Consider the following 13,148-nt stretch of genomic DNA (forward strand, 5'->3'; position numbering starts at 1 on the left):
GTGGTAAACTAACTAAGTCCCAAGTTTCATTAAGTTCAAGAGCATCTATTTCAGCTCTCATGGTTGTGCACCCCTCAGGTGAATTTTTGGCTTCTTGGTAAGTGCTAGGTTCAGTTTGGGATGTAATGGAGGAAACAAAAGCTCTATGTAATTTGGACAATTTTTCATATGAAATGCTGTTACTGAGAGGGTAAGGATTACCTGTGAGTCTTTTGCATTTCTGTTTGTTCAACATTTGAGATGGGTGAAGAGAAGTGGCCTGCTGACATATGAAATCTTGCAGATGGAGTGGTGTTTTTCGAACCCTTGTTGACCTTCTTGGTAAGTGATTGATAGGAGTGGTGTTTGTTGCACTGTCATGAGGAAGAAGATCTTGTGGACTGGTTTCTATCTCAATTTGAGAAGGGACTTCAATGACTTCCTGTTCTGAGATGTTGTTTTGTGAATCTGTCCCATTTTCTTGGGAAATATTTGGGATATTTGTGACAGGTTCTGTGAGAATGGTTGGGACTTGAGTGAAACTGATGCTGTTTTGATTAGTTTGCAAATGAGTATTAGTGGAAGTCCCATTTTTGTAGGGGAAAACATTCTCATAGAAAACTACATTTCTTGAAGTGAATACCCTTTTGGTTTCAAGATCCAGCAAAGTATATCCTTTAATTCCAAAGGGATATCCCATAAACACACATTTCTTTGCTCTGGGGTCAAATTTGTGCCTTCCATTTACAATGGTGGTGGCAAAGGCCAAGCATCCAAAAACTTTAAGATGTGTGTAGCTCGGCTTTGTTTTGAATAGGATTTGATAAGGACTTTTGTTGTTTAAGATAGGTGAAGGTATTCTGTTTATGAGATGTACAGCAGTTAAAATACAATGGTTCCAATATCTTAAAGGTACCCCACTTTGAAATCTTAGTGCTCTTGCTGTGTTTAAAATGTGTTGGTGCTTTCTTTCCACCACAGCATTTTGCTGTGGTGTTTCAACACAGCTCCTTTGATGTATGATCCCCTTTTCAAGATAAAAGTTTTTCATGTTAAACTCCCCTCCATTGTCACTTTGAATAATTTTTATTTTGGTTTCAAATTGAGTTTCCACCATAGCACAAAAGTGTTGAAGAGTGGTGGTGGCATCAGATTTTAGTCTTAACATATAAGTCTAAGTACACCTACTAAAATCATCAACAATAGTTAAGAAGTATTTTGAACCATCATTGCCAATCTCATTGCAAGGGCCCCAAATATCACAATGTAAAAGTTCAAAACACCTTTTCTGTTTTGTGTGTACTGGTGTGGAATGGTAGTTTGTGAAGTTTGGCTAAGGGACATATGGAGCAAGGTCTATCACTAGGAGTTTTGGCAAAATGCACATCACCACCTATATCAAAAACTGAGTAAGAAGAGTGTCCTAGTCTATAATGCCAAATATCAAAGGTTTGGTCATTTTTGGTGGTTGGAGTGGAAACTGAAAAAGAAGATGAAGATGAGAGACTCATTTTGTCCATTACTTCTGACAAGGCTAAGGGAGAGACCTCTCTTTGCAGCATGTGGTACAGCCCCTGCCTCACTTCACCCATGCCAATCGTCCTCCAAACTGAAAGGTCCTGTATGTAGAAGAAATAAGGAAAGAAAAGCAAACAGCAATGAAGTGTCTGTGTCAGTTTTCTAGCAGAAATTAGGTTGAAGGTGAAACTAGAAACACAAAAAACATCTTGTAGGATAAGAGAATCTGTAACTCTTACTGTTCCTATGTGAGTAACAGCAGCTACCTCACCATTAGGTAGAGCAACAGAGTGAGAGGTTTGTGATTGTATTGAAGAGAACAATGAGGGGGAGCAGATCATATGATCTGTTGCCCCCGTATCAATGATCCAAGGCACATTCAATTTATTTGAAGATTTGGAATTAAAATAGATAGGCAAAGTGGTATACCAGACATTTGATGGACATTTTCATCAGAAGATGAAGATGCAAAGATGCTTTAAACATTGTTGGCTGATGGGTTCAGATGTGAGGGACTTGAGGCTGGTTTAAGTAGAGCCATAAGTTGAGAATATTGTTCTTGACTTAAAGATACTTGAGACTTGTCATTTACCAAGTCCTATGCTAAAATTGGAGAACTTGTGGCTTGATTTGCTGAAGGTTTGTTCCTCCCATCAAACTTGTGAGTTGATGGGTATCCATGAAGCTTGAAACATTTGTCTGTTGTATGACCTGGAACTTGACAATGAGAGCAAACTGGTTTGTTTGGATTAGCCTTAAAACATCTTTCTAGGGAATGGCCTGTCATTTTGCAAAAAGAACAATAGTATCGATCCCTCTTTTGTGTAGAACTGTTTGGTTTACCACCTTCCTTGTAGTTGCCTCGAGTAAATAGTGCCATAGAGTCATGAGCAGATCCCTCAGTGGATGTTTCTCTTCTTTTCTCTTCTTGTTGTATTATGGAATAAACCTCATTAAGACTAGGAAAGGGTTTGATTAAAAGAATTTGAGCCTTGATTCCCTTATAAGAATCATTCAGCCCCATTAGGAATTTCATAACCCAATCCCTTTGTAGGTTTTGCACAACAGTTTTCAAGCCTCCATAGCTGCAACTTGGAATTGTTTCATAGTTCAAAAGCTCATCAAGTAAAGTTTTGAGTTTGGAGAAATAAACACTTACAACATCTTGGTTTTACATCAGCATGGTTACAGCTTGTTTAATCTCAAAGATTCAAGGTGCATTTTGTTGTGCAAAACGTTGCTCCAACTCAAGCCAAAGTTCATGTGCTATTTCTGCATATACTGTGCTGCATTTGATATCAAGGGCCATGGTATTTTGCATCCAAGTGATTACAACATCATTGCAACGCAACCAATGCTCCATGAGAGGGTCATTTGGGTCAGTTGGCTCACATAGACTTCCATCAATGAAGCCAAGCTTATTTTTGATTCTTAATGCTCTCTTCATTGATCTAGCCCATGAGTAATAGTTACTGGCATCCAAGCTATGAGTAACAAGCATGGAGCCAGTGTTATCACTTGTGCCAATGTAGTATGGACTGCATGGATGAGCAGGGTCCTTGGTTGGGTTTGAGTTTTGGTTTTGATTGTGGCTTTCTGAGCTATGTTCTTCCATAGCCTAAGCTCTGATACCATGTAAGAATTTTAAAAAACAATATGTTGATATTGCTAGGAATTGGCAGAACACGATGGAAAACTCTCTGTGTATTATTATTTTTTGAAGCCATACAAAACTCTCCTATTTATAGCAGCCTCATGCATGTCACTATACTACAAAATCACTAGGATACAAGAAACCTGCCATACGCACTACTCCAATATAGCTTTTATATTACATGAAAGAAATGGCATGGCAGGTAACAGAAACATACTGTATGAATACAAACAAAAACATTTCATCTTTTGCACTCTGCAGGTTTGCACATTCCCTCTGCAGGTTGCATCTGTTTTTCTGACCTGCACCGCAACACAGCAGGAGGGTGGCTTTCCTTGGTGGATGCCTTTCCATCTCAGCAATGCCTTTCCATCTCAGCAATTTCTTCATTCTTCAACACATTTCATTATAAAAAATTAATCACAAATACTCTTATTTTCTTGTATTGAGATGAAGATCATTTTTTAATGTAGAAGTCCTGGTCCATTCTTATATATAATTAATTTACTACAAGAAAAATGATAATTTGTGATTAATTATATGCTACAAAAATAACTATTTACTATTAAAATAGATTTATTTTGACAGAAAATAGTTATTTTGCAAAAAATAATTAGTCAGAACTACTGAGCAATTTTCTTACATGTGGTGTTTGTCGATGTTGGAAATGTTGTTAATTCCTATATTATTGAAAATGACTTGGATGCCATGGCAGATATATAGACTAGCTTGTTGATCCAAACCTCACGCGGCCTCAGACTCATCCACAAAAGATCGAATTTCTTCTAGCTTTTTGCGTCTGGCTACTAAAAACTATATATCACAAATAGACACATTTAATGACGAATTATTGTAGTCATGCCTGACATATGAACACCCTTTAAATATTAAACTCGTGTTGAAACTTAACAATTAGTAATATTAAACTTCTAATTAGCTACTATTCAAACAAAAAAAAATATTAAAACTTCAAATTACCTAGAGTGCACTAGCTTAGACTGTTTGATCATTTGGCTTCTTTATAATAAAAAAAAAATCACATCATTATATATTTATTTTATTTTATTTTTCAATTAAGTGTAAGATTTTAAGACATTGATCAGAAATACCAAGACCTTTAAAAAAAATACCAAGACTTGCCTTTGTTGTTTGTAATTTAAAAAAAAAAAATTATGTTCAAAACTGAAATTTCCTTTGTTATTACGAATTTCTTATATTTATTTAGCAACGAGTTAATTAATTTAGAAAAACTGATGATAAATACAATGGGTTATTTTCTTATTTAACAGCATTGAAATAATTATGAAAAATTAATTATATATGTTAATGATTACATGAGAAATTAGGTCCTGCAATTAGTTATTGCAAAAATCCTTAATTAATTAATAAAGACTGTTAATTGATCAATCATCCAACTCCTTGCAGTACTGCCACAATATGCCAAGAAAGTTTAAGCTTAATTTTAGGCAACACTGCACCAAGATTTAATGAAAAACTTGAAGCAGATATTATCATGCATGCCGCGCGATCATATTGGGAGGTAAAAGAGAAACTTAGCCAATCAAATCCCTCTATTAATTTTGCCCACACGACACCTACAAACAAGGGGAACCTCAGGCAAAGTCACACCAAACCTCACCCATCTCTTTCCCATATTCCACTCCTAACCCCTCTTTTTTCTGATCTTTCAAGAAGAGGCTAGCTAGATTTTGAGAGAGAGAGAGAAATACGTTTTTTGTTCAAGTCTTTTTTTTGTTTAATTACTCTCTACCTAGTTTCTCTCTATGTGAAAGTACTTATTCATGAGGAGGCTTTGCCCAAATATTGATCGAGAAGATGGCCTCGAGACTGTTCTTGAGGTCCCAATACCAGAAGAAATGTTCACAAGCATGGGGACTAACCTGGGGTTACGGTGTCAGAACATGTTGACGTGGATGAAAGCTCAAACCTCGGACAAATGGTCATCGCCGGTCATTGCCGGACGTTTTAACGAGCTACGTTTCTTGTTGTACCTTGTCGGGTCCCCACTTATACCCCTTCAAGTCCAACTCGGCCACTCAATCCACCGACCTGTCAAAGATTGTTCCATTGTACGTAAGATTTTATTAGTTTATATCTTAATTCATTTATTGGGTTTTCTTTTTTCTTTTCTTTTTTTTGCCACATGCATGATATATGTGGTAATACTATCACGTTCATGTCTTGTTGATTGTGAAGAAGATACATGAAGAAATCATGATTAATTACATGTAATCATCTAAAAGGATGATTAATCTAGAAAGTTAGACAACATTCTTAATTATAACTAAATGATATGCATCTTTTTCTCTAATCTCTCTCAGGAAGCTTCAACGGCCAAATATATTGTGCAACAGTATACAGCAGCAACGGGAGGCCAACTGGCATTAAACTCAGTGCACAGCATGTGTGTGACCGGGCAAGTGAAGTTTAAAACATCGAGTTTTCACAGAGGAAACGAGAGAATAGAGTTGAAAAAGTGCACTGAAGAGGCTGGTGGATTTGTGCTTTGGCAAAAAAATCCAGACTTGTGGTGCTTGGAACTTCTTGTTTCGGGTTGCAAAGTGAGTTGCGGTAGTAATGGAAAGATTTCATGGCGCCACTCCTCCAATCAACAAACACCCATTTCTAAAGGTCCTCCTAGACCCTTACGCCGTTTTCTACAGGTATATATTAAAACTACCTAAAATTTCAATTAACTTCACTGTTACAAAAATATTTAACCGTTGTTCATTTCTTATACAATCCATTGCCCATTTGCATAATTAAATGAAAATGAGTAAAAGAATGGATCATGCTGGTCGGCCACCCTGCTCTTACCGCTAGGCATGACTGCTAGTTCATTCATCATTTATTTTTAAATATCTTTTAAAAAAATACACAAATTCATTAATAATAACAATTTTTTTAAATATTTAAAAAAATTAAAATGCACTATCAGTCAGTGAAATGTCATAATAAACAATTATTGTGTATATTTTATTTGTTTATATTTTAGCAATGCTTAAAAATTTTATTTCCAATATATGAAATTTAATTTTGGATCCCAATATATTTTCTATACATGTTTTGCCCCTTAATAAGAAATTCTAATTTCATCCACAGCTACAGATCAATATGTGGTACGCAGCACTCTCCAATATATCTAGCCATAAATATTGTCATTTATTTAGGAAAAAAAAATAAAATTCATGTATATATATATGTATGTTTTGCAATCTTTAAAAGGTACACACTTGTTCTTTACCACCACTTCTTGTAAACATCGGTTTTGTTTTTCGGTGTACACATTATCTATATAATTGGGCAGGGTCTTGATCCGAGGGCCACAGCCAACCTATTCATCGATGCAATGTGCATCGGGGAGAGACTGATAAATGATGACGACTGCTTCATTCTAAAGCTAGAGACAAGCCCCACCATCCGTGAGGCTCAAAGTGGCCCAAACTACGATGTCATCCACCACACTATATGGGGTTACTTCAGCCAGCGCTCGGGGCTCTTGATTCAGTTTGAGGACTCGAGGTTGCTACGGATGAAAACTCAAGTAGGGCATGAGGATGTGTTCTGGGAGACGAGCACAGAGTCAGTGATGGAGGATTACAAGTATGTTGATGGTGTAAACATTGCTCACAGCGGCAAGACCAGCGTCACAATTTTTAGATATGGAGAGCAATCAGCTAACCACAAGAGGGAGCTCGAAGAGAGATGGAAGATTGAAGATGTCGATTTCAATTTGTGGGGTTTGACAATGGAAAGCTTTTTGCCTCCTGCAGACCTAGAATAAAGAAATCAAATAGTTGAGAGATCAATACCCTTGCTAGATAAAGTTGGAATTCTTATAAATGGAGTAATTAAGGAGTATTAATTAAGGTAAAGTGAAATGATTTGTACAGTTTAAGATATGCAAATCTTGCACATTTTATTTGAAAGCAATTGATAAATTTATTATTTACTTGAAAAAACTCATCTTTTAATAATAAATCTCATTTAAAAAAAAATAAGTATGTGAACTCAAAATATGTCTATCTTAAAACTATATTTAGCAATATTGTTTTAAGAAAAAAATAAATTAAGTGTAAATACTAACCAGTTGAAAAGATGCTTTGAGATTTTCTTTTCCTAAGAATTGAAAGATGAAATGCCAATTGTTTTTAGTACTTCGAAACTTTATTTTATATGGTATTTTTTTTAGCAATGATAAACATACGATTGGGAGTAATAGTACTTTTAATGAGTAATTAATGAAAATACAAAAACATATTTAATTTCAAGTTGATAAAATTAAAATGTTTTAATTTATGAAGTCATGAAAATCTAAGAATTAACCTAATTGATTTGGAAAGAATTATTTTATTTTCAAGTTGACGTATAGATCATGATATAGATATCTTATAATAATAATGTTCATTTAAAAAATTATATTTATAAGTTGGTATAGATAATATACATAATAAAAGTACTTATATGACATAATTTGAGTTAAAAAAATTAAAAATTTTAATCTTATAAATTAAAAATTCCAATTGAAATGATACCAACGATATACTCTATACACCATTTGAAAATAAAGTAACAATTGATTTATTATAAGGGAATGGTAAAGGGTTGTCGATGGCCATGGTACGAGGAATACACATGCTTAAATACTAAGAGCATTAACAATGGCTAAAGCCAAAATTTGGCTAAACTTAGTCTAATTCATACATGTCATTTCCAAACTTTGTGCAAATATAAAACTTAACATTAGAATACAAAACATTTCATTTCCAAACTCAATGCAAATACAAAATCTATACATGTCATTTCCAAATTCAATATAAATATAAAATAATAGAGAACATGAATCCAACCCACTATACATGTCATTTCCAAACTTAACATTAGAATACATGTCACTTTGGTTAACATATTACAATTACAAAATCTGTCTAGTTGTAGTATCTAACCAAAAGAAAGTCCATCAAATCAGTCCAATATATTGTTCCATCTAATACAAAATGTTCTAGTTCTAATATCAAATAAAAACAATGTTAAATTCCAGCTGCCATACATACTACATGTAAAACTAGCAATGTTTACTTAAAAATAAAAAAAAATTATAGTTGTTATCCTGCTACATGTTTTTTCATAACAAGTGGTTGGACAGCCACTAAAATCATAACAGATAGCCAAGCCCAATAGTTACAAACCTCCATGAGGTGTGGATGGAGATATAGATGTACCTCCGAAATTATTTTTCAATACCTCATAAATTTTCCTCTGAATATTAAGGAAATTGTCTTGCTACACAGCATTCATGCCAACAAGATCCAAGCTCATAATGTTCACCTCAAACTTTTTCTTTTCAAGTTCATGTTGTTTAGTGAAACTGTCATCTGCCTTCATCACCGCCACTTTCCTCTCCATCATGCATAGTTGTCTATCATCTTTCATTCGAGCTAAGGCCATTTTAATATCAATATCATTAAAATTTTGAGACTTTCGTTTCCACTCCCTTTCTTTTTTTGCTTTTTTGCCTAGAGGTCTCTCAACCAGAACCTCCATGTTCTCCGCCACAGAGTTGCCGATAATTGAACTTGACTGCTCAATAGCTGGAAGTTTAACCTGTGACATTCTCCTTGTATTCATTGTCATCATGTATTGCTGCAATTTTGATTGGTGTCTCAAAAGACACCAACAATACTCCATTGTGAAGTTCACCTTTTCCATCTCTTTGTACATAAGTTTTGCCTTCTTAATCTATAAAAGTGAAGAAATATTGTTAGTTCATAAATTAGTTCTATAGAATTGCATAATTTAAGGAAAAGAATACATACATTATCTTACTCTGTGGCACCATTTGGGTGCAATGATTCTACCTATGCTAAAGATGCACAAAACTTATTCTACCTGTGCATCTTTTAATCCAGAGTCAACAATTCATTAATGACCATACTAAACGTTTAACATCGTTTGATTTTTGATACTCATGATAAATCTCATAACCTTTCTCACATTTAAGTGAATTTTTTATTGGTACCATTATAATATAAATACTAATGTTGAGCCAAGCGAAGACAATGAGGTTGTCATCCTCTATAATGAAAGATGTACATCTTTGAACTTTTTTATTGGGTAGCCTCTTTTTACTGTTAAATGGGGTTGCTTTAACCACAATATTAGAATTTTGCGTGACTATTAGAGTGATATTACAACCTTGTCCACCACTTTGTACGAGAGTGAATAAGAAGTGATCATCGTCAAATGTTGTGTTCATCATTCTACGAAATTGTAATTGTTAAGGAGTCAGACAACTTAAATACCAACTAATGAGTAATGAGCATAGAGCAATGCATGAATGTCCAACCATGTAACTCAAAACTATCTAACCATGAGCATAGAGCAAATGGAAAAAAAAAAATTATACTTAAATGTAATTCAAAATTGTCCAATAATGAACATAGACCATGTGACTCAAAACTGTCCATCCATAAGCATAAAACAAAGGAAAAAAATCACACTTAAATGTAACTCAAAACTATCCAACAAAAGTATAGATCATGTAACTCAAAATTTTCCAGTCATGAGCATAGAATAAAGAAAAAATTGTACTTAAATATAACTCAAAATTGTTCAACAATAATCATAGATCATGTAATTCAAAACTGTCCAGCCTTGAGAATAGAACAAAAAAAATTGTACTTAATTGTAATTCAAAACAGTCCAACAATATATATAGATCATGTAACTTAAAACTGTCCAGCCATGAGTATAGAAGAAAGGAACAAAAATTTTACTTAAATGTAACTCAAAATTGTCCAACAATGAGCATAGAGCAAAGAAAAAAAGTCCAAACATGTAAAGGTTAAGTTAAAGTGGATAGCTCAACCTTGTAAACAAATTAAGATATCAAAGTATTTTGTACTTAAAAACAGACCATATTGTTTCAAATGCATACAAAGGAATATCGTACAATTCAATTTGAGACAAGTTATGATATGGAAATTAAATACATACCATATACCAAAACATAAATATAATCCATTATTAGATGGTTCAATTTGTTGGAAAATGGTTCTACGGTTTGTACAAAAGCTTGGGGCCATTGCATTATAAGAGTAATGCATGAAGTGAGATTTGTCAAAATATCTCCCATTTTGTGTTAAGATGGGTGTATTCCTCGGTCTATACTCTAAATATATCCTAGTTCATTTCAAAGTTACACAAAGGTTATTCCTTTCACATAACTATAATTGAGATCTTGAATATTCTCATTGATATGTTTCTGAACAACTATTGTACAAACTTATTATATTGTGATATAATATATTTTGCATTGTTTTCAACTCTTCCTCATTTGAAAATAAAACTATAACTTAAACATGACAACTAAATTATATATTTTGATAAGAATGATCCAGAAACTCTGGGCACTTGCTACAATGAGATGCCAAAATATATTTTTAAGGGAAATTTGGATAAGATAATCAAATAGTCACAAACTTTCATTAATGAGAGAAAATCACATTTCAGGTCATCCATCATCGAAGTAGTGATATAATAATTATAAATATTGACACAATGTTTTAAGCATGTAGTAGTACTAGCAATATCTTAAGCTCAAATAACTCCTTGCAAAAATGAATACCCAATATACTTTTATGGTATTAAAGCATGTCAATGAACTAAGCATATAAAGGATAATGACAGGCATCGATTTTTCAGTTGCCAAAATTTTGAGGTATGTTATTTTACTCTTATTTGCTAAGAAGTTAATAGTAATCCTTGCTTGCTAATGTGTTGATTGATTTTGTAGGCTGGGTATTCATAGAGATATTTTTGTTGGTATGACCTAGAAATACCACCATAAGATGAGAAGAGAATCAATAGTTAAAATTCAAAAGATACAACTAGTAATAGATGTCCAAAACAACTCGACATCAACTAAAATAGAGATTGAGAGGTGCAAAAGAAAGTTTGAGAGAGTAATTGTAGTTTTAGTAATTTCAATGTCATGGATACTTTATTTAAACACGTTTCTTGGAGAATTGTGAAACAAGATGTAAGCTATGAAGTTAATTTCATGTAATCTTGCTACTTCATGTAGTACTGAATGCCTGAATAGCACTCATCTGCATTTCATAGTTCAGAATTGTTATTGTAATCAAAATTGCATGATTATGATTATAATATTGCATCAACAAAGAGTTGCAAAAACAGCTAAATGAATGAAAGTTATGAGTGCTTACATCAACAAAGAGTTACAAAAACAGCTAAATGAAGGAAAATTATGAGTGCTTACATTAACAATGAGTTACAAAAGCAAGTTCAATAATACTCCCAAAAACATGTTCAATAGATGTTTAATTAATGATCTGAACAACTCCAAGATCAGTAAAAATGTCTGGCTAAATTATCTAAACACATCATTGTGTCATAGATTACAAAATTGTTTTATGGCATCTACTAATCACAAAAAAAAGGTGGTCCCTCCTAGAACTAGCATGGAGTTTACCAAGATTTGAAATCCTGATGAAGAGCCTCTATATTGTGTCCAATATCAGTTTTGTCCTATGGGGGCAATAAAAAATATATTAAAAGCGACAACGCAATTCACTAAAAAGATTATCAAAATAATTTAATTTTACATTACCTGTGAATGATAAGCAGTCAAATGAGTCAAAAAAAATCTGGCACGTGTCTCCAAACTTAACTTTGTTAATTCTAGTGTTATGAGTATAATTTAAAAATAAATGAAATACTCACATCAAAACATTGAAACGAAGTAGTGTGCCAAAAAAGTCTAGCCATTTTGAAGAGGAAAAATTTACCAATGTTTGATAAGCCACAAGTTGTGTGTCGCTCACAATGCCTTCATCTGGGGTGTGACTACTCCATTGTGCATTAGAATGAAGATAATAATTTAGCTCTACACGTCTATAATATGTTGAATCATAAATTTAATACACAACATTAATAAAAAGGAGCCACAACTTCATTATGGTGCAATCGCCTTTTCGTACTAGATTTCTCAATACTCTTTTTAGGGGGTGTACTTTTCTCTTAGACGGTAGTTTTTCCTTACTTCGAACTACCTAAGGATTAAGAACTCTACCTGTCAAGCCCCCCATAGAAGTAGTTGTAGTAATTGTGCTAGTATTATGATCAAGAATACCAGGGTACTGTGTCTTCAACTATTCTATTTGGCTAATCAATTTAACACAACTGCTCTCGGCCTTCGAAGCATTGGAACACAGTTCATAGAAGAAATTTTGCATCCTATCGTACCTTCGCACATCGTCAATGCTACTAGTGTCATAACTACTTTTCACAAAGGTGTATTTTTGTTTAACATCTTTCCTTCACAGATCTAAAATGTATTTGGATGATATTGTATGTTGGCCAATTTGAGTTAAAATACGGAGAGCGTGCTTGCACAAAATAACCCTAAATTCAAATAACTTACAACTGCATTTCACATTAAAGGGATCTTAATCAACTTCTAACATTAAAGGTTAATAGTTTTAATAAGTCATAACCAACTTATATCTCATCCACAATAACAAAGGTATATCTATCACCCTCACACCCTACCTCCTTAGTAGTCAAATATAGAAATTCTCACATTTCCTAGTATACTTCTTTGCAAGAGTATATGTACTTTAAAATTTCTTCTCAAAAGGATAGCGACTGATGCAAGAAATATCCATGTTAAATGAGTTAAAGTTAACAATTGCTTCATTCTCTATCTTCTTCTTAAGGGCCAAATCATACTGGTCAACAAATTGCTTCCGAGTAGTTCTAAAGTGAACGTGGTGATCGAAAAATATATTTCTTCCTTCATTCCACTGTATAATTGACATTCCTGTCGAGAATGTGTTTCTAATATAGGCTGGCACACAAAAATGCCAATTATTATACAGTGATAGCAACCATGCATTCTCATGCAAATCATATGTATCGAGCATACGGCACCAATGTTCCTCAAACTCAAGTT

At 33.6% G+C, this 13,148-nt stretch overlaps 2 protein-coding genes across 2 annotated transcripts; one reads left to right on the plus strand and one right to left on the minus strand.

Moving 5' to 3' along the window:
• Positions 1 to 2,707: 2,707 nt before the first annotated feature.
• On the minus strand, positions 2,708 to 3,112 carry LOC122311527. Its single transcript, XM_043126481.1, has one exon. The coding sequence runs from the start codon at positions 3,110 to 3,112 to the stop codon at positions 2,708 to 2,710; it is 405 nt and encodes a 134-aa protein (XP_042982415.1).
• A 1,746-nt stretch (positions 3,113 to 4,858) lies between these two features.
• Positions 4,859 to 7,105, plus strand: LOC122307388. The gene is made up of 3 exons (XM_043120260.1): positions 4,859 to 5,241; positions 5,494 to 5,835; positions 6,480 to 7,105. The coding sequence occupies exons 1-3, from the start codon at positions 4,954 to 4,956 to the stop codon at positions 6,954 to 6,956; spliced, it is 1,107 nt and encodes a 368-aa protein (XP_042976194.1). The 5' UTR covers positions 4,859 to 4,953; the 3' UTR covers positions 6,957 to 7,105.
• The last annotated feature ends 6,043 nt before the right edge of the window (positions 7,106 to 13,148 follow it).

This window comes from Carya illinoinensis, chromosome 1 (genome assembly GCF_018687715.1).
Source record: "Carya illinoinensis cultivar Pawnee chromosome 1, C.illinoinensisPawnee_v1, whole genome shotgun sequence".
NCBI classification, from domain to species: Eukaryota; Viridiplantae; Streptophyta; class Magnoliopsida; order Fagales; family Juglandaceae; genus Carya; species Carya illinoinensis.